At 38.9% G+C, this 22396-nt stretch overlaps 1 protein-coding gene across 9 annotated transcripts in view; it reads right to left on the reverse strand.

Moving 5' to 3' along the window:
- The window catches only part of myo9aa (myosin IXAa), a 359701-nt gene that overhangs the window by 122741 nt on the left and 214564 nt on the right, over nucleotides 1-22396 (reverse strand). For 8 of the 9 annotated variants that reach the window (XM_072282122.1, XM_072282123.1, XM_072282125.1 and 5 more), the window contains 5 exons: nucleotides 15676-15797; nucleotides 11749-11890; nucleotides 9703-9898; nucleotides 6467-6586; nucleotides 4207-4282 (listed from right to left, as the gene is read on the reverse strand). In XM_072282122.1, the coding sequence (XP_072138223.1) occupies nucleotides 4207-4282; nucleotides 6467-6586; nucleotides 9703-9898; nucleotides 11749-11890; nucleotides 15676-15797 (656 nt within the window). The remainder of the gene's footprint in view (nucleotides 1-4206; nucleotides 4283-6466; nucleotides 6587-9702; nucleotides 9899-11748; nucleotides 11891-15675; nucleotides 15798-22396) is intronic. The other variant, XM_072282124.1, reaches the window with a different exon arrangement.

Below are 22396 nucleotides of genomic sequence, written 5' to 3' on the forward strand. Positions count from 1 at the left end.
TAAGAGTGTTGTAAAAGCAAGCCTGAAGGCTTTGTGTGTCAATGCAAGGAGCATTCATAACAAGGTGGATGAATTAAAAGTGCAGATTGTTATTAATCAATATGATATAGATGGGATCACAGAGACATGGCTCTGGGGTGACCAAGGATGGGAGTTCAACATTCAGGGATATTCAATATTCAGGAGGGATAGACATGAAAGAAAAGGAGGTGGGGTAGCATTGCTGGTTAGAGAGGAGACTAACACAACAGAAAGGAAGGACATTAGCCGGGAGGATGTGGAATCGATATGGGTAGAGCTGCATAACACTAAGGGGAAGAAGACGCTGGTGGGAGTTGTGTACAGGCCACCTAACAGTAGTATTGAGGTTGGGGATGGCATTAAACAGGAAATTAGAAATGCGTGCAATAAAGGAACAGCAGTTATAATGGGTGACTTCAATCTACATATAGATTGGGTGAACCAAATTGGTAAGGGTGCAGAGGAAGAAGATTTCTTGGAATGTATGCGGGATGGTTTTCTGAACCAACATGTCGAGGAACCAACTAGAGAGCAGGCCATTCTAGACTGGGTTTTGAGCAATGAGGAAAGGTTAATTAGCAATCTTGTCGTGAGAGGCCCCTTGGGTAAGAGTGACCATAATATGGTGGAATTCTTCATTAAGATGGAGAATGACATAAGTTGTTTCAGAAACAAAGGGTCTGAACTTAAAGAAGGGAAACTTTGAAGGTATGAGACATGAATTAGCTAAGATTGACTGGCAAATGATACTTAAAGGGTTGATGGTGGATATGCAATGGCAAGCATTTAAAGATCGCATGGATGAACTACAACAATTGTTCATCCCAGTTTGGAAAAAGAATAAACCAGGGAAGGTAGTGCACCCGTGGCTGACAAAGGAAATTAGGGATAGTATCAATTCCAAGGAAGAAACATACAAATGAGCCAGAAAAAGCGGCTCACCTGAGGACTAGGAGAAATTCAGAGTCCAGCAGAGGAGGACAAAGGGCTTAATTAGGAAAGGGAAAAAAGATTATGAGAGAAAACTGGCAGGAACATAAAAACTGACTGTAAAAGCTTATATAGATATGTGTAAAGAAAAAGACTGGTTAAGACAACTGTAGGTCCCTTACAGTCAGAAACAGGTGAATTGATCATGGGGAACAAGGACATGGCAGACCAACTGAATAACTACTTTGGTTCTGTATTCACTAAGGAGGACATAATTAATCTTCCAGAAATAGTAGGGGACCAAGGGTCTAGTGAGATGGAGGACCTGAGGGAAATACATGTTAGGACGGAAGTGGTGTTAGGTAAATTGAAGGGATTAAAGGCAGATAAATCCCCAGGGCCAGATGGTCTACATCCCAGAGTGCTTAAGGAAGTAGCCCAAGAAATAGTGGATGTATTAGTGATAATTTTTCAAAACACTTTAGATTCTGGACTAGTTCCTGAGGATTGGAGGGTGGCTAATGTAACCCCGCTTTTTGAAAAAGGAGGGAGAGAGAAACCGGGGAATTATAGACCGGTTAGCCTAACATCGGTGGTGGGGAAAATGCTAGAGTCAGTTATCAAAGATGTGATAACAGCACATTTGGAAAGCGGTGAAATCATCGGACAAAGTCAGCATGGATTTGTGAAAGGAAAATCATGCCTGACGAATCTCATAGAATTTTTTTGAGGATGTAACTAGTAGAGTGGATAGGGGAACACCAGTGGATCTGGTATATTTGGATTTTCAAAAGGCTTTTGACAAGGTCCCACACAAGAGAGTAGTGTGCAGACTTAAAGCACACGGTACTGGGGGTAAGGTATTGATGTGGATAGAGAATTCATTGGCAGACAGGAAGCAAAGAGTGGGAATAAACGGGACCTTTTCAGAATGGCAGGCAGTGACTAGTGGCGTACCGCAAGGCTCAGTGCTGGGACTTCAGTTGTTTACAATATATTAATGATTTAGACGAGGGAATTAAATGCAGCATCTCCAAGTTTGCGGATGACACAAAGCTGGGTGGCAGTGTTAGCCGTGAGGAGGATGCTAAGAGGATGCAGGGTGACTTGGATAGGTTAGGTGAGTGGGCAAATTCATGGCAGATGCAATTTAATGTGGGTAAATGTGAGGTTATCCACTTTGGCGGCAAGAACAGGAAAACAGATTATTATCTGAATGTTAGCTGATTAGGAAAAGGGGAGGTGCAACGAGACCTGGGTGTCATTATACACCAGTCATTGAAAGTGGGCATGCAGGTACAGCAGGCGGTGAAAAAGGCGAATGGTATGCTGGCATTCATAGCAAGAGGATTCGAGTACAGGAGCAGGGAGGTACTACTGCAGTTGTACAAGGTCGTGGTGAGACCACACCTGGAGTACTGTGTGCAGTTTTCGTCCCCTAATCTGAGGAAAGACATTCTTGCCATAAAAGGAGTACAAAGAAGGATCACCAGATTGATTCCTGGGATGGCAGGACTTTCATGTGATGAAAGACTGGATCGACTAGGCTTATACTCTCTGGAATTTATAAGATTGAGAGGGGATCTTATTGAAACGTATAAAATCCTAAAGGGGTTGGACAGGCTAGATGCAGGAAGATTGTTCCCAATGTTGGGGAAGTCCAGAAGGAGGGGTCACAGTTTGAGGTTAAAGGGGAAGCCTTTTAGGACCGAGATGAGGAAAAACTTCTTCACACAGAGAGTGGTGAACCTATGGAATTCTCTGCCACAGGAAACAGTTGAGGCCAGTTCATTGGCTATATTTAAGAGGGAGTTAGATATGGCCCTTGTGGCTAAAGGGATCGGGGGCATGGAGAGAAGGCAGGTACAGGGTTCTGAGTTGAATGATCATACTGAATGGTGATGCAGTCTCGAAGGGCCAAATGGCCTACTCCTGCACCTATTTTCTGTTTCTATCCTCGCTGATTTGATTTGACACAAACTATGCATTTCACTGTACCTTTTCATATTCATATGACAAATAAAGGTAATCTTTCAAAACTTTACTTTACACATGTAGTTTAACAAGTAGACATGCTTCATTATTTTTAATTAAAGCCTATGATAAAATATTCCAAACTCGCTTCTTTCCAAGAATTCCTGTTATATGTATATTTTATAAAGAAATCCCCAAAGATGGAATGGAATCACTTTCACTGTATATCAATGAAGATAAAAACTAATTCAAGCTTGCAGTGGATTATAATGAATTAGTCATATGTTTTTCCTTAATGCATCTCTGAATGTGTTTAGGAGAATGCACAGTACTACCATTAACTCTGTATTACTAGATATTGTAGAGCAAAATAATGCAGGTATTGCAAAGCTCATAATCCAGTGCTGATTTTCAGAATCTTCTGCTCATAATTTACAAAACTAATTAGTCTCATCAAGGGAAATCTCTAGAACCAATCGATTGCTAAAGGTCCAATCCAAATCAGCCCTTTTTTTCCAAGATACTAACAGATGCATTGCATATTTCTAGCATTTCCTGCTTTTACCATCCAGCACTAATAGCATTCAGATGTGTGTACAATATATGGCCACATACACAAAACACCATTGCAGTTTTGAATTCAATTCTGATTCAAGTGGAGTATGAACAACAGCAAATTCTTCTCATTCAGTCCTTAAGGGAAGTATTTCTGGCCTCTAAGCCACTTCTTAAAGTACAAGTATTGCAATTATATACAATTTAAAAAGGAAATGAACACACAAGATATCATTCTCACTGCGTTGTGAATTTCAAATTAACCAAAATGAAGAATATTCTCAATGTCAGCAAAACATAAACATTGATCGGATAGAACAAGTTAGAATGCAAAAGCTGCTCAAACACATTTCACATTTCCAAATGAGAGGCGGAACCTTCAACTCTTGAAGCCAAATTCACTTGGGAAGAAAAATTATTTGTACTGTTCCTCTCAGCATGCCACCCATCACAAATTTAATTTAAATTAGTGACCCTCATAATAAAGTTCTAAGTTTGTTGTAGCTTTCACGTATCAAGAAACCACACTTTCAGATTTTACATTCTACGAGATGTCACTCAAATCCTCTCTCTCGTTTAGTTAGAGAAACACAGTTTCTATAACTAAATATGTGAGAGATATATATGTCTGCAGCAACTTGGATCTTAAAAATGAGAAATAACTTCAATTTATTAGCATGAAAAATACAGTCATTGATTTAGGTAAATAAAGAAATTCATCCCTACCGTGGGGGTTTGTCATTGATGGTATTTGTTCCTTGCAAATTAGACAATGGTGTTCTGGGGCTTTTTCTTGTAATACCTATTATAAGAAAAAAAAAATGCTAAAATGTTGGTTAATCAAACAGCATTGACCAACAGTGAAAATGAAGCATGCATTTGTTACAGCATGCTGCAGGCAGATTAACAGTGACAACCTGAATATTTCTTTACTGCAGGCACAATGCAGAACTACTCCACACAAGATGTGGAGGAAGAGCAGGGAGTAGTTACAAGCACTTACTACAAAAACAAAGCAAATCAGTTGGTAAATTACACTCTATTATCAAATTATCCTGTTTCATTCTCCATACCAGTGCGACATCCTATTTCCAAGGAAAGGTTAAAATCACAGCCAAAACTTCTAGCTCTTCAGTGCCTAACCCACAGGAAGCAGTGGATCAGGGCACATAAATAAACATGTATCACATACAAGTAATGAAGCTGCAAGACCAGAAACTAAGACGATCACAGAATATTTAGGACAGATCACGGATTGAACATTTTGTTCCAATGGAAGAAAGGTTTCCAGAGTAAACAGCAGAAAGCACAATTTAATCATATTCTCTCTTCATCTCATCTCAAATTGCAGGCTCTTGCTTGTACTCTACAAGTCCCATTAGATTAAATATAATTGCTCTTAAATGGTTGTCAGAAATAAGCAAGTTATACATAAACTAGCCCAACAACCAATTTAGAGAACAAAGATATAGCATATACTTTCCTTAATTTATGGTTCATTTTAATAAAATCCTTTATCATACAAATTTTGCTTGTATTGAACTTGAGAGTTTGAATAAAGAACTGCTTTGAACCTATTCAGCAGCAAACACTCTCAGCCTCACTTGCATTCAAATTCATGCATGGACAAACTTCTGAGAAACAAATTTCAAATTGGTTGGATAAAAAACAAAATCAAACAGGGATTAAATGCATGGCCACCTATGATTAAAATATAACTATCCTTTTTGATACTGAACATTTGTTTATCCCTTTTCACTCTTAAGGGAAAGCACATCGCTGCTCTTGAGAACCCTCTCCCTTGATCCTCAGGTATTGTAATGTTTCCAGATGACAACTGGAGAAAATTAACTTTCAAGAAAGAGTTCTGTACAGATGCAAATTACTTGGCATTAAGTGGAAAATACATATTAGCACAAGATGACTCATCTTAATTTCAGGAAATCTTAATTAGATCTTGTTGTTAATGTAGCATTCTCACTTCATCTATTTTTGTAATTCCCATTCTGTATTTTAAGCTTAAAACAAATGAATCTTTAGAGCACAAAACTACAACTTTTTGTAAATAAAATGCTTTCCTATGCCTCTATTTTTAAAAGCAGAGTTTTGTCATAAGAGCTTTCAATGAAACTTGTTTCAAAGTAAAATTTAATTCTAGCCCTGGACCTGCCTGTACAGGAATGGGACACTGCATTACCAAGCCAATTTATATGGAACACACATTGCAGATTACCTTAGTTTTAACAGGGGGAAGATGCCTGACAAAAAAAAAAGCTAAACACTAATGTTTGTCATTTCTTCTATGAATATTGCCCTATGCAGTGAGTGGTATTGTTGCTGGTGATGCCTGGTTGGATTAAGAGGGCAGTGAGATTAGTAGCACTCGTGCAAAGCGATCTAAAGACATGCAACATGAACGTTAGTCAACATATAAAGCAGAGCAGGTGAAAAGGACAGACATGATAATGAGGCCAGCAACATTCACTCCAACAGCAAAACCAAAGAACCATGGATGTATATCCAATCAAATTAAAAATACTTGGCAAAACAACGATATGAGATTTTATTCACTTGAAATTAACAATATAATTTTGTAAAGTCACAAACTGTTTCTCATTTCATTCTTTGCAAGGCATTCAGAATACAATGAAGCATGAATTCTGTACGCAATGTGCCTCTTTTGTTAAAGTATGGTTTCAAAACCACATACATCCCAGAATCCTTTGACTTCAAGTCAGTGGTCTTCATTAGCCAGAGTGATCAACTGTGAGACAAGTACTTAGTTGGATCATTTTAAAAACATGGTCCAGCACAGTACTGACCAGCTGAACTGTACATACGTACCTTAATTACTTAGTAACATCAATAACAATCTTTTGTATACTGTACATTAAATGAATTAATGAAGACCACTCGTCCCAAGTGAATGCTCTTGGAATTACGTCTCCTGCAGATAAGTGGAATATTTCTGGATTTAGAGCCTTACTGTACTTCTCTTCCTTGCATCTCTGGAGGATCTCTAAACTCCTCTGATGAACTGGGTGATGCAGAAAGCTAAAACTATCGACACTTTTCAAAACCGGGTACGGAACAGCATCATCATGCCCTTGGAAAGCAAAATGAAAACAAAAGGAAAAAAATAAAAGAGATACAAAGTAAAGATATTCATGATAGGAACTTGAAAAGCTGAGAAACAACGACAAGGATCTAAAAACTACGACAACAGTAAAGCACACTTAATCATTAATATCTACTTTATAGTTAGAGAATGACACTCCTCGACATCTAATTTAGCTTTAATGAGTTAAATCTCTAGTGACTGGAAAAAAATATCTACACATTGAAGTAGGATAAAGATGCAAGAGAAAGGTAAAATTTACATTCATTTGGTACAGGCTACATCCTTAGAAAATCAGCACTAGGCAATAAAGTAACAGCAGTGAAATACGCGTTGATTTATCTTTAACGTGTTTAAATAGCACAGAAAAAAATCCAGTTTGTGTAGATATTTCATCACTTTTCATCCAGTTTAATAAATTTTATTAAATAAATGAGAGCTCTGCAAAACATTCTCAAAAGTCCTTTCTTCACAAGGGAAGCAAAATCACCACCAAATGTTAAATATTAGTACCATATTTAACATTAGTACCATAAAGTTTCAATTTTTGCTGTTCCCAGAAATCTTCACCAACAGCCCAGGCAATTTTCAAACACCAGAAACTCAAAACTAAATTTATTCAAATAATCTTAAATTGAGAAGGTAGATTAGCTGCTTTCATTTTTCAATAAATGGTTCAACCACATGTTACACAGTTAGGGTCTGGCATTAATATGCCATTATCCGCAACTGAAAAGAGTACCAAAATTTATCTAGGTATGGATTTAAAGGATAACTAATTGCACTGTGTTCCCAAGTATGAGTTCACATTTCGGGACACAGAAAGAAATCATCCATGTTCAATAAATATCAGTGACTACCCTATTACGATCCCCAACAGGCCACCAAATACAATATTAAATACAATATTAAACTGAGACATTAGCTTTAAATTATTGAAACAGAATAGTTATTAACAGATGTACTGAATCTGTAGTTTTCAAATGTATTTCAGCTTGCTAATATTAAGAAGGGGGAAACTGGAGGCAATTCTGCAAAATGCTAAGGATAGGAACAGCAGTGTTGTATTTCTGCAGCAGGAATAGGCTTATGCAGAGCAACTCTGTACTCAGCAGAGCAGTCAGTGTGTGCAGCAGCTGGCACAGCATGATGATGCATCTTTCTGCAAAACGAAAGCATCACCCCAGCTTGAGAAAGATGTGCACTGATTAATTGAGAAGTAGCTTATCGACATCAACCATTATAATAATGCAGATGGGCAGCTATTTGAATTGCACACAAGTTGTCTGAATTGCAGAAATAGGTCAATCACAGATTACAGAACTGGCAGATTTAATGCAGGGTCTGGTGAAAAATATCCCTGAAATACTGCAAGATCAAGATTTCCACCACAAAATCTTTAACCCTGCAAAACATTTTCATTGATTGAGGCCTTAGATCATGTTTAATGTTACAAAAATACATATCATCCACTTTCTGTAAGACAGAATCTTTATTCCAAACCCGCTATTTTATCTTGGCAGTCACCCACTAAACATTATGTGACAGCTTTGTTTCGAAGTGACATTCTAGATTTGGTTGTAGTATCTATGGCATATCATCATCAGGTCAAAAATTGTGTCCTATACATCACCCTATTAATTTCTCTAATCATCACCTGCAGCATCCCAACTCCACAGTAAGACCAGAAAATAATAATTTCCATCAGTAAATCAGAGTGCTAATCCACAGGCAAGCCATTATAGAAAGGCAAGTTACAGGTCTCAAAGTCACGCGAATGACAGACTATATTTGGTCAAGAATTCAGATCAGCTATTTAAATATCTGTACTGTTTTGCTTGGCAGTAAGATGAATAATCAACGATTCAATTCCAAAGTACTTCCAAGTTACTAAGTAAGGGAGCAAAGACAGAGGCTGTGTCCATTATAATGAAAGGACAGTAACCTTTAAAAAATGTTCTAATCATCATTTCTTTAGCTGGTTTAAAACTTGAAAATGCACAAGATGTTAGTTTTAGCTACCATTATATGTTATTAATATTTAATACTTTATTTACAAGCTTGCCATGTGATTTTTAAAATGCCATTCTTTTAGCAAGTTGTTCAATTATGGACATGTAATCTTGGTTTATCTGGTTAGCTATCTTGTAACTTATTAGGAAAAATTTGAGAATAACACAGACCAGAAGGATGCTCGCTTCATTCACTGCTCTGTTTACTCTTTGCTGCTGTGAAGCAGCAATTCAATATCCCTGAGAAAATTAGGATGATGAAAATTCAGCAATCATCGTCCAGATTGCAACATGCTAGAATGAGTATGCGCTGTCATCAGACAGAGCAAGATCAGTGCCTTCCTTTCTGAATTCTTGGCTAAAGCACATTGCATGAGTATCCACTTAGAACAGGTACCTGCACATCAGTAACAGTCAACCACGCCAGTGTGAAATAAGGAGAAAGATGGTGTGGGGCAAAGTGAAGAACGAAGTTAAATCCTTCTTCTGGAATCAAAACTTAATTATGACACAGCCATTATAAAGACTCAACTGCCGCAAGGGCAGATTTGGCTCCGTGATTAAATGTTTCAAAAAAGGATAGCATGGAGGGTAAAAGAATTAATTAGGTAAACATATTATTATTAAACTCCTCTCCATTGACCCACTGACTATTTCCAGAATTTTCAGTTTTTATTTCAGATTTACAGTCTTTTACTTCCAGAATATTCTAATAAGCTACGTTGACAAAAAGATTTACTCTTCAGATTTTCAGCTTCTTTTAAAAAAAATTATAGCACTTTGTACTACGATATAGTACAGCACATACACTATTCACTTTAATTCCAGATTTAATAACAGGGAAATGTAAAATGTCTGCAGCTTTGTGACTAGATAATGAAAGTGCATTAACAACTTTTACATCAGAAGAAGCAGAGTATCACAGGGGAAATTGAACCCCTTCAATGACTGCACATTAAATTGGGGGTAAATTCATTAGAATAGAACATCAATAAAATACTGAAAATGCAGCAACTTCCAACACCTCGGTCTGTATTAGTTTAACAGTTGACAGTGCTGTCAGTGCTGCACACAAGGTCAAACATCCCTTACCAGGTTTCTTCTCAACAAAGCGTTTTCCAGCCTCACGGAAGGCAACAACTGCTCGGAAGTAGGATCTCAGCACTGACCAGCGGAAGACGGCCACTGGGTCAATACCAATCAGGCTGCAGATGAAGGCATTTTTACTGCCTTTCAGAAGTGCAACTATATCAGGTCGCATGTGATCTGTGTTCTTTTCACGAAAGTCCTGTAACAACATAGATTTATGAAATTTAGGGACTGAACATACATTTATCTTGTAATCCTGAGTGAAATTGATTTTAAAACATTTTTTTTGAATATAATTAACATTGTAGAACCTTAACTCCTCAACAATTTTCAACTGCACACAGAAGACAGTTATAGTGCTTCCTATCGGCCTTTGGCAGGTCTACCAAATTCCCAAGGTGAAAATGACAACAAAAAAAAGACAGCATAGATTTAAGGTAAAAGAGGAAAGTTTAAAGGAGATTTTCACAGCAAGTTTTCTTTAACCTCAGAAAGAACTAAGTCTCTGGAACATGCTACCCAGGGAGGTGGGGAGGCACATATTATAGCAATGTTTAAGAGGTATTTTAAAAGCACATTAATAGGCTATGAATGGTGAGATACAGACTGCATGTAGGCAGGCGGGATTAGTTCACATTAGCATTATGGCTGGAACAGACGTTGTGGGCCAAAGGGCCTGTTTCTGTGCTGTACCATTCCATATTCTAAATTCCTATTCAATCAAGGTTAATCGGCACAAAACAAATAAGAAAATAAGACCATAAAGCACAGGAGTAGAATTAAGCCATTTGACCTAACAAGTCTGCTCTGCCATTCCACCACAACTGATTTATCACCCCACTCCACCTCATTCTCCAGCCTTCTCCTTATAACCTTAATCAAGAACATATCAACCTCCACTTTAAATATACCCATTGACTTGGCCTCCACAGCTGTCCAAGGCAATGGATTCCACAGACTCACCACCTTCTGGCTAAAGAAATTCCTTCTCACCTCTGCTGTACACAGACATCCCTCTATTCTGAAGCTGTGCCCTCTGGCCCTAGACTCAGCCATGATAGGAAACATCCTCTCTACATCCATTCTATCTAGGCCTTTCAAAATTAGACAGGTTATCAATTGTTGAATCTTTCTAACGTTCAGTTTGGTCATGGATGAGTTCATAACCTCTTTCTCAATTTACCTCTCTTGGCTTTGGTTCTTATCCCTTAATAACGTTCCCCTCCTTAATAACCCTTTATATACGACCTCACCCACTATGCATCTCACCCACACCCTCAATGCTCTCTACCTTTTGGAGAGACAATGGCAGTGCAGTTGTGGGGGTCAGGGGATTTGGCCCACCCTTTTGGAGAACCAAATTTTTCATGGTGCTCTTAGACCATCCAAAAAATTCAGCACCTCCTATTCCACAGAGGAAGTTAGCATCTTTTTCCTAACAACTAAACCTAAAGCCCTAATTCTGCTTCTCCTTCCACGGATGCTGCCTGATCTGCTGAAGCTTTGTAACATTTTCTGCTTTTAATTCACAGCTCCAGCAAATTTTTGATTGTAGTTTAATTATGCTTGAGGGAAGGCACTGATCCACTGGATCTGATCTGCTCATTAATTAATCCTTTTGGTCTCCACATAATGATAGAGTTAGTGTTCTAACCCTTCAAAGTGAATATATCTCACTCAAGCATGGTTTTCTCTAAGCTGAGCAGGCCCGTGACTGCGCAGTAACTGAAATGCTCCCACACACATAGCCATGGAGCTGGAATTTTCTTTTATTACATGTTAATATAATTTTGAAAATATACTAATATGATTTTGAAATCTATGTTAATAATTGTGAAATAATGTAATTATGTGTTGATGAATATAATCCATAAACGTTCTCAACATTAAACGTAGCACAGCCTTTACTTTGAAACATTTTAGACCTTCAACGTATCTGCATTGTCAATGTTTTAACTTACAACATGGTTACAAATTGTAACAATAAACACAGAATGGAAGTCGGGAGCTCACTGTTAATAAAATGATAATTTTTCACACAGCACCAACCTTGACTTGGTATTTGACCTTCCCTGCATAATGCCTTATGATAAAAGCTTGCTCCATCACTGCTGGGAACTCTATATAGTTATTGCCCTCGTGCTGTCGCTTGAATTTGTCGAGCAGCGTCTGATTTGTTGCCTGTGGGAAACTGAAATAAATGATAAATAATTATATCAAAATCACAGCCAGAAATTAGCATCATTACTGCTGAATGATCTGTAATCTTAGGAGCCTAGACACATAAATAAACATTTATACACCACCTGCTCTACTGTGGAAAAGCTTAGCCAATCAAATAGACTTGATCTAAGCCATTTGGACCCTGTGACTATCTCCGTCCAGTAGTTCACCAGCTCCTGCCAGAAATGTACTTGAACACAACAATACAACTGCACTTTTAACAACTGTGCAATCTGTCGGGCCAATGAGCAAACTACAGTATGGCCATCAGCAAACAAATCATAACAAATAATCAAACCTCTGTGCAATTCAAGTTTGTTTTCATCAGACATTACACAACAGGATTACATTCGAACACCAACTCCGATGGATAGGTTATGCCTAACTTACGTCTCCCAAAACAGATTATTTACTCCTAGTAACCAATTTCCCCCTGGGATCAATAAAGTATGACTATGACTAGTTGAAGGAAGGTCAGTGAGCCACTAGTAGACAAAAGAAATGCTTCAAAGATAACATCAAAATCAGACTGAATATATTTAACAACTGGGAAGACATCACGCTCAACAGATGCACCTGGAGCAAATCTGTTCAGCAAGGAGCTCTGCTACATGAGAGTGACCTCCGTTATGCTGCAGAGAACAGGCGGCAGCTGCGAAAGGAGAATTTGGTCAACCAAAAGACCCATCCACTAACCCCAGGCACTAATTACTCGTGTCCACACTGCCTCAGAATATATGGATCTCAGATTGACCTCTGAAGCCACCTGAGGGCCCAGCCATAGAGAAACCCTTAAGCGAACATCTTACTCGACTCGAATGATCAAATATTACATCCTGACTTCAAATTTGATTAACACTATCAAACAAATTAAACCCATTTTATACCATTTAGTGATACAAGCAGTGTGGGCACGTATTCAAGTGGCTAAGGCACTTAATTACACATTGCTCTGTGACGACACTGGTGCCAAGCTGTATGGGTCCTAATGCCCTACCCTTGGACAACATTGGTGTCGTGGAGAGGGGAGACTTGCAGCATGGGCAACTGCTGGTCTTCCATACAACCTTACCCAGGCCTGTGCCCTGGAGGGTGAAGACTTTCCAGGCACAGATCCATGGTCTTGCAAGGCTAACGGATGCCTTTAATTTAGTGATACAAGGCTGATAAAAGACCGTTAACAGGAACCCTGACCATTCCTTCAGAAAGAAGAACACTGCTAAGTCTCATTGTGGATTTAACCAAGAAAATGAGGAAAACATAAATATTCAAAATACTTTTTCAGAATTCAAATCAAAATTACATCAAAATATTTCAAACGTTTTGGTATGTGTCAAATACAGCTAGCAATTTGATAGAAGCAGAACAGTACAAATTCACTTGTAGCTTAGCTACTAAGCCTGGCTGAACCATTTCTACTGACAGCAGAAGGTACAAAAACGGGTTACTTGTGCCTTAAAACCAGTCGCTTTGGGCAGTTGGAGCTCATCAGCAGTGATTGCCACTCATCTTGGAGGAGGAAAACTGAATTCAAATCATTGCTGCCTTATGTGAATACCCACTCACAGGGAGGGCTTCAGGAGTAAACCCCCATGGAAAAATCCAGAGCTGAAGTCCATAAAGCAGTCCTATATTGAGTTCAACGCTGACTGACAACTCCTGCAACACCACTCGTGCCAAAATGTATTGGTCTTTGCTGTTCCTTTGGACTCATCAGTTACATGGAGAGGGGGAGCCTGCTGCATGGTCAACAACTTGCTCTCCATATCGTACTGCCCTGGATTCTGTTCTGGCTTGCATACGATAGCTAAGTCACAACATCCCTAGTCCACCTCAACCAATGGAGGCCCCACGAATGCAAAAATTCAACATTTGTGCACAGTGTATCCTGGAGAGATGCTGCCACAAAGTTAGGGATGTTTCACCACAATTAAGTTCAATGAATCAAACCAGTCTGCAGTTAAAGTTTGTTTTCAACAGCTGTTACAGTAATATCCTGTGACCTCTAAAATCTAGAAGTCTCATCTCCAAGCTCTAATTTGCTGACCTTACTTTGGAAAGTTGTTCCAACAAATGTGTGAGCAAACTCTACATGCTTGAAGTGGTGAAATATAATATAAACTAATTAAAACAATAAATACACATAATCAATTACAACGAACAGCTGGGCAGGTGATGTTTTGTAAATGCATCGTGGGAAACTGGTGGATCCCATCTGCAGCAAGTGTTGGTGGCTCAAGGAAACAAGTGTTAGTGACTCAAAATTCAAAGTCCAAAGTAAATTTATAATCAAAGTACATATATGTTGCCATAAACTATCTTCAGATATATTTTCTTGCAGGCATTCACAGGAAATAAAAGAAATACAACAGAATTCACGGAAAACTATACATAAACCAATAAAAACTGACAAATAACCAATGTGCAAAAGAAGACAAACTAACTGTGCAAATAATAAAAAATAATATCGAGAACATCAGTTGTAAAGTGTCCCCAAAAGTAAAAGTAACCTCAAGGTTGATTAGCTGGACACTGTATTCCAAACACTTTGACACTGTTGTTAAGCTGGAAAGGGTGTAGAAAAGACTGACAGAAAACAAAAGTCAAGGATAATGACAAATTGAAAAATAGAGCATCTGAAGGGTCAAGGACAGGTGGTAGGGGGTGCACTGGGAATTTTTAGGACCTAGCATCTAAAAACTATGAAGTTCAATATGAAGAATATTGATTTTGAAAATATCAAAACAAGTTTTTATTGATTTACAAACAGGATGAAGGTGCCTTAGGTAGCTGTGGGACCTCTGGAGAACAAGGTTAGTGAAATAAGAATAAGAAGCAAAAAATTTACAAATATGTTGTATCAACAGGTCTTCACAACAGAGGACACTGCAAATATCCATTACAGATGAACTAATTTCACATAGCGGAAAGCAATTTCCAAAATGTCAATCACAAGTGATAGAGTATTTTAGAATCCCACAGGGCTAAAGGTGGACAATTCACCTGGGACCTAGTGGCCTGCACCCAAAGGAAGTAGCCACAGAGAGAGAGTGAAGCTACGGAAGCTTCCTAAATTCCGGGAGGGTAAAAGAAGATTGAAAATAGCCAGAGCACTTCTGTGGTTCTACAGGGGAGGAAAACTACAGTTAACCTTCTATTTTTGGAAGGTGTGCAAGTCAATAATCAAAGAGGAAATGACTCATAATTTAGGAATGCTGAAGGCAATCAAGCAGAGTCAACAACATTTTATGTAAAGTAAATAATGCTTGGCAAAGTTGCTGGAAAGGATGGGGCAGGGGGAGTTGATTGGAGGGAAACCTGTACATGTAATTACCAAAAGCCATTTGACAAGGTGCCAGAATGGAGGGTGATGCATAAACTGGGTCCATGGTGTTCGAGGGAGAAGGAGTGTGTAAATATGGATGGAAAGCTGAAAAAAATAAAAGCAAAATAACAAAGATAATGGAAAGAAAGAAAACAGAGGAAACAAAAAATTGAAATTAATGGGTGCTCTTCAGACTTGAAGGATGCAACCAATTTGTACATGATCATAAACAGTTTGCAGGCAGCTCCTCCAAGTAGTTCTAAGGCAGCACGTAGGCCTTCATTGCTTACTAAAGTTAAAGAATAGTTTTGTTACACTTAGGGTGTTGGTGAGCCCACACGAGGAATACTGTGCTTTTCAGGACACCCCGCCTCCTTATTTACTCCACTCAGAAAGCTGTTAAATCTAGTAACTCTCTCAGTACTTACTTGCACTCCTCATCTAGTAGATGAAGTAAGCCTGTAGGTTTCTTGCTGATGAGATTTATGCAACCACTGTTGTCAATATAATCAATATTATGCCAACTGATGCCTTCTGCTCTGTACTCCTCCTGCAACACAAAACATTTAGTCTGAATTAGAAGAGTACAGAATCCAAAGTACTAGGAATTTATTAATCGAGGAAAATGCAGGCCATGTAATGATTTTCCATTTCATTTATTCTTCCACTGTTTTCTGACACACTTCTTTGATGCAAGATGGGCAGGTATCAATGCTTTCATTTACACCAGGGAACATGCAGAAATTTCATTTATACTTGTATCAATTTGCTTCTCAAATTGTTAACCTAAGCGTTTTGGAAAATGCCAATATAATGGAGATGAGACTGAGAGCAAGAGCACAAAACCAGGTAATATTCTCTGTGGTAAGTCACATGGGAAAGGATCTGCATCATGAGGAGACCATGAAAGGTAAACACAATTTAGACATGGGTGGTAACATAAAATAGCTCCATCACAGGAAGGGTGTGGGGATTGCAAAAGAGGTAGAAAAGCATTAAATTCTGTGAACAAACAGCATCTGGGAAACAAACATTAATCTTGAATTCTAAATGGAAAGTCAGCTGCTAGCGGAGACCAGTTTTCAACCTGTGGTCCAGTTTAAAAATTGTGCCTTGGGGTGGCACAGTACGTAACAGTTAGCAAAATGCCATTACAGTGTCAGTGACCCATGTTCAATTCTGCTGCTGTCTGTAAGACGTTTTGTACGTTCTCCCTGTAACCACGCGGATTTCCTCCAGGTGCTCCGGTTTCCCGCCACATTCCAAAGATGTGCAGGTGAGAAGGTCAACTGGTCACAGGGGCGTAACTGGGCAGAAGCCAGAGGACTTGTAACTGCTCTGTATCTCTGAGTAAGTAAATATTACTCTCAAATGTACAGTATAGACTAATATGTACCCACGTGCTAAAGAAAATTAAAAACTCAAAATAACTTCAAGTAATAGCATTTTTAAAATTTTTTTTATTTTTATTGAAGGAATGACACAATATAGAATATATAATGGATTACATTTTCCTCCATCTTGCTTTAATATCGTACCCCCAAAACAAACCTCCCCCCACCCGGCCTCCCCGAACATATCATGGCAGCTAATATATTTACAACACAACAATTCACAAATACAAGTACAGACATTTCACAACCATACCCCCACACTACTTCAAGACGACGGCTCACACACATCTGCAACATGTCAGATGATCCAAAATACACTCATATTTACAATTCATCAACCACCCTGTGAGGTAAATTATAAGCGTATTAAATGGGAGGCAACTTCCCAAGTACAATCAAATGCCCTCAACTAGTAGGTAATTCCTTAAGACTCCCACAATGTGATAAGAAAGGTCCCCATTTCGAATAGAACTTTTTCACAGACCCCCTCAAAGTGAATTTAATCTTTTCTAATTTCAGAAAAAACATTACATCTTCTAACCAAGCAGCAGCAGTTGGGGGACAGGCAGATTTCCAGACCAGCAAGGTTCTCCTACGGGCCAATAGCGATGTAAATGCAATGATATCTGACTGGCTTGCATTTAAACCCAAATCATCATCTGCTACACCAAATACAGCTATAAGCGGGCAAGGTCTCAGTGTCACCCCCAAAACCTCACTGATAATTTTAAAAACCAGTGCCCAATAGTTATCAAGCCGAGGGCAAGACCAAAATGCATGTATTAAACCAGCTGGAGAGAAGGAACATCTGTCACAGCCAGCATCTGTCCCAGGGTATATGTCTGCAAGTCTGGCTTTATTTAAATGTACCCTGTGTAAAACTTCAAATTGTATGAGCCCCAGTCTAGCACATGATGATGAGAAATGAACCCTATTCAATACTTTTGCCCAATATTCCTCCGCCAAATCCATACCGAGGTCATCCTCCCACCTACTCTTAGTTTTGTTTAGATCTTGAACTCCCAAAGACATCAGCTGAGAGTATAGTTCAGAGATCAGCCCTTTATTGTTAAAGCTAAGAGTGAGTTTTTCTCATAACATAGCAGGTGGTAGATCAGGAAAAGAGGGAAATTTTTCCTTCACAAAGTGGCAAATCTGCAGGTATTTAAAAAAAAATGATTATGCGGAAGGCCATACTTACCGCGCAGGTTATCAAAACTATCAAATATCTTATCAGTATACAAATCCTTAAGGCGCATAAGACTGTTCAAACCCCATTGTCTGAAAGCTGAATCGAATGTGGAGGGAGGAAATAAATGGTTTTTATGAATGGGGCCCAAAACTGAACCTGATAGGAACTTACAGTGGCAGCGAAATTGATTAAAAGTTTTGAGGGTGGAGAGCACGACCGGGTTAGATGTGAATTGAAAGGATTTCAATGGTAAGGAAGAATACACCAAAGCTGGGAGAGACGAGGAGTGGCAAGACCGTGACTCAAGCAGGCACCAGATTATATCTGGCCAGTGGAGCCAAAATAATACTTTTTGAATGTTCGATGCCCAGTAATAATGAATAAAGCTGGGAAGACCCACTCCACCTACGCCACGACCTCTTTGGACAGTGTGCTTATTAACCCTTGGGATCTTATTTTCCCAAATAAAGGAGGTTATAGCTTGGTTGACTGATTTAAAAAATAACTTAGATAAGAAAACTGGCAAACACTGAAACAAATAAAGAAATCTAGAAAGTATAGTCATTTTCACTGACTGAATTCTCCCAGCTATAGTAAGGGGTAAACTGCGCCATCTCTCGAAATCAACCTTCATTTGGCTAACCTGAGGCCTGTAGTTAGTTTCAAACAGAGATGTAAAAGAGCGAGTAATATGTATTCCTAGGTATACAAAACCATCTTAAGATAAAGGAAAAGGCAAAGATTCCTGTCAGATCTGTAGGGCCAAGTTATTAATAGGAAAGCATTTGCTTTTTTGAAAGTTCAGTTTATAGCCAGAGAAGGCTCCAAATTGACCTAATAATGACACAATAGCAGGACTACTACCTACAGGGTCACTAACATAAAGTAAGAGGTCATCAGCAAATAGGGAAACACGGTGTTCCATGTCCCCTTTTCTAACACCTTGAAATAATGTAGTTGACTTAAGTGCAATAGAAAGAGGCTCAATTGCAATTGCAAAAAGAAGAAGGGACAATGGGCAGCCTTGGCGAGTGCCACGTGTTAATGGGAAATAGTCAGATCGAAAATAATTTGTCTGTATACATGCTAAAGGCAAGTGGTATAACAGCTTAACCCAAGCTATAAATATTCTGCCAAATCCAAATTTCTGCAAAACACTAAACAAGTATACCCACTCCACTCTATCAAACGCCTTCTCCGCGTCCAGGGAGATAACAACCTCTGGACTTGGAGAATCACTGGGTGAATAAACCACATCAGCCAGTCGACAGATATTAAAAAAAGAACAGCGATTTTTAATAAAACCTTTTTGATCATCTGAAATTATCTTGGGAAGGGGACGTTCTAAACGGCATGCAAGCACTTTAGCCAAAATTTTCACATCTACTTTCAAAAGTGAGATGGGGCAATATGATCCACATTGAGTCGGGTCCTTGTCCTTTTTAAGAAGTAGTAAAATAGCTGCCTGTGAAAGAGAAGGGGGTAAGGAGCCGTTCTCCAAGGATTCCTGAAACACTTCTAGAAGGACCGGTATGAGCTTAACTTTAAATTTCTTATAAAATTCTATTGGATAACCATAAGGACCTGGGGACTTGCCACTCTGCATAGCCATAATGGCATTATTAATCTCTTCCTGCCCAAGAGCCCGATCTAGGTTCTCCAACTCCTCTGGTTCAAGAGTTGGTATTTCCAAATTATCTAAAAGACGTTCCATATTTGTCAAGTAATAGCATTTTGTACAATTTAACCACTGAGCTCCTAGTAACTGGAAAAAGTCACTTCATAATTCCAAAATATTGATGAATTTTATTTTATCTATTGACAGCTAGAACACTTGACAAGACTGTTTTGAAAAACAGTTTTTGGCCTTTTGTTATTGAGTGCCCAAAACTTTCAAGTAATATTTGGGTCCTTAGCTTCCATATCAATTGCAAATGGAATAGCTTGTTTACAGATGCATTTATGAACAGTGCTGCATGTCTAATTCTGAAATAATTGATGTTACATAGTCTACCCCACCCCAAACAAATTTCAGTAGCTCACTTTTATGTTGGCCAACATGTCCAGGCACCCTGCTGTGTGTGCTTTTGTTCTCTGGGTGCAGGATTCACACCAGCCCCATTAGCACCCACTCATCATGGATAGTGAGGACCACCAGATTATAGATCTGCCTTACAGGCCACCATCACCAACCTCCTTCCTTTGAAACTCTCGACAAAACTTACAGTCTCTTTCACAGTATATACAATATAAAATTCAATTTGTTTCTGTTGAAAGGCATCAACAAACATTTCCATTCAGCATATGGGATAAATTAAGTGGAGAGTAGTTTATTTAGTCACAAAGCAGTCTCAATTCCAACTCAAGTAACTCAGTTTCAGCAACATCAGCTTCAACAAGATTCACAGACAGATATACAGCGCTGAAACAGCTGTTCAACGCACTGAGTCAATACTATCCAACCTTGTCTTAAGTATATTTACTGAGGTAGCCTCCACTGCACCATTGGGCAGAGGATCCCACAGATTCACCACTCTTTGAGAAAAGCAGTTCCTCCTCATCTCCATCCTAAATTTACTCCCTCAAATCTTGAGGCTATGTCCCCTAGTTCTAGTCTCACATACCAGTGTAAACAACTTTCCTGCCTCCATCTCATCTATTGCTTACATAATTTTATATGTTTCTATAAGACCTCCTCTCATTCTTCTGAATCAACATGCCCTCTTGTTTCAAAAACAATGTCACAGACAAAAATGTAAAGTGTTTTTTAGCTCCCCCTTAACACGGGGGAAGCTGCCATTTGATCCCTCACGCCTGCTCTGCCAGTTAATAAAACTATGGCAAATAAATAGAGGCAATTGTAATCATAGGCCCACCTGTGCTACCCATGAGGCTGACAGCTGTGAAATGTTCCCACAGTTGCAGTGGAGAGACTGCAACCACTTGATCGAGCAGTCTCTACTGGACATAATTGTTCTTTGAAACACAGCATAGTATTTACACAATAGATGCTACTTTGAGGTATACTACATTTATAAGTATATTGTGGGAAACCAAGGTCTGTTCTGTATTAAATATAGTTTGGAGAAGAAAGATACCCCTGAAATGCATAATCTGTTATAGCAAAAATATTAAAATAAAGAAAATGGAAAAGGATTACATCCTGAGTTTAGAAATTTAGGGTCAAGGCCACATGTCCTTAAGTTTGATGGTGATTCAAGAAAAAGATCATAATGACAAGACTTTAAAGAAAATGAAGAGGCAGTGAACCTTCTGAAAATGCTGATACATTGAAGGCCAGCTCTAGCTTATTTGAATCTTAACCATATAACAATTACAGCATGGAAACAGGCCATCTCGGCCTTTCTAGTCCATGCCGAACGCTACTCTCACCTAGTCCCACCGACCTGCACTCAGCCCATAACCCTCCATTCCTTTGCTGTCCATATAGCTATCCAATTTTACTTTAATTGACAATATTGAACCTGCCTCAACCACTTCTGCTGGAAGCTCATTCCACACAGCTACCACTCGCTGAGTAAAGAAGTTCTCCCTCATGTTACCCCTAAACTTTTGCCCCTTAACTCTCAACATGTCCTCTTGTTTGAATCTCCCCTCTCAATGGAAAAAGCCTATCCACGTCAACTCTATCGATGCCCCTCATAATTTCAAATACCTCTATTAAGTCCCCTCTCAACCTTCTTCGCTCCAAAGAATAAAGACACAACCTGTTCAACCTTTCTCTGTAACTTAGGTGCTGAAATCCAGGTAACATTCTAGTAAATCTTCTCTGTACTCTCTCTATTTTGCTGACATCTTTCCTATAAATCGGTGACCAGAACTGTACACAATACTCCAAATTTGGCCTTCCCAATGCCTTGTACAATTTTAACATTACATCCCAACTCCTATACTCAATACACACATCAAAGTTGCTGGTGAACGCAGCAGGCCAGGCAGCATCTCTAGGAAGAGGTACAGTCGACGTTTCAGGCCGTGACCCTTCGTCAGGACACTATACTCAATACTCTGATTTATAAAGGCCAGCATACCAAAAGCTTTCTTCACCACCCTATCCACATGAGATTCCACCTTCAGGGAACTATGCACTATTATTCCTAGATCCCTCTGTTCTACTGCATTCTTCAATGCCCTACCATTCACCATTTATGTCCTATTTTGATTAGTCCTACTAAAATGTAGCATCTCACATTTATCAGCATTAAACCCCATCTGCTATCTTTCAGCCCACTCTTCTAACTGGCCTAAATCTCTCTGCAAGCTTTGGAAATCTACTTTATTATCCACAACACCACCTATCTTAGTATCATCTGCATACTTATCCATCCAATTTACCACCCCATCATCCATATCATTAATGTATTTAACAAACAACATTGGACCCAGTACAGATCCCTGAGGCACACCACTAGTCACCAGCCTCCAATCTGACAAACAGTTACCCACCACTACTCTCTGGCATCTCCCATCCAGCCACTGCTGAATGCATTTTACTACTTCAATATTAATATCTAACGATTGAACCTTCCTAACTAACCTTCC

The sequence above is a fragment of the Mobula birostris genome, chromosome 18 (genome assembly GCF_030028105.1).
Source record: "Mobula birostris isolate sMobBir1 chromosome 18, sMobBir1.hap1, whole genome shotgun sequence".
Lineage (NCBI taxonomy): Eukaryota > Metazoa > Chordata > Chondrichthyes > Myliobatiformes > Myliobatidae > Mobula > Mobula birostris.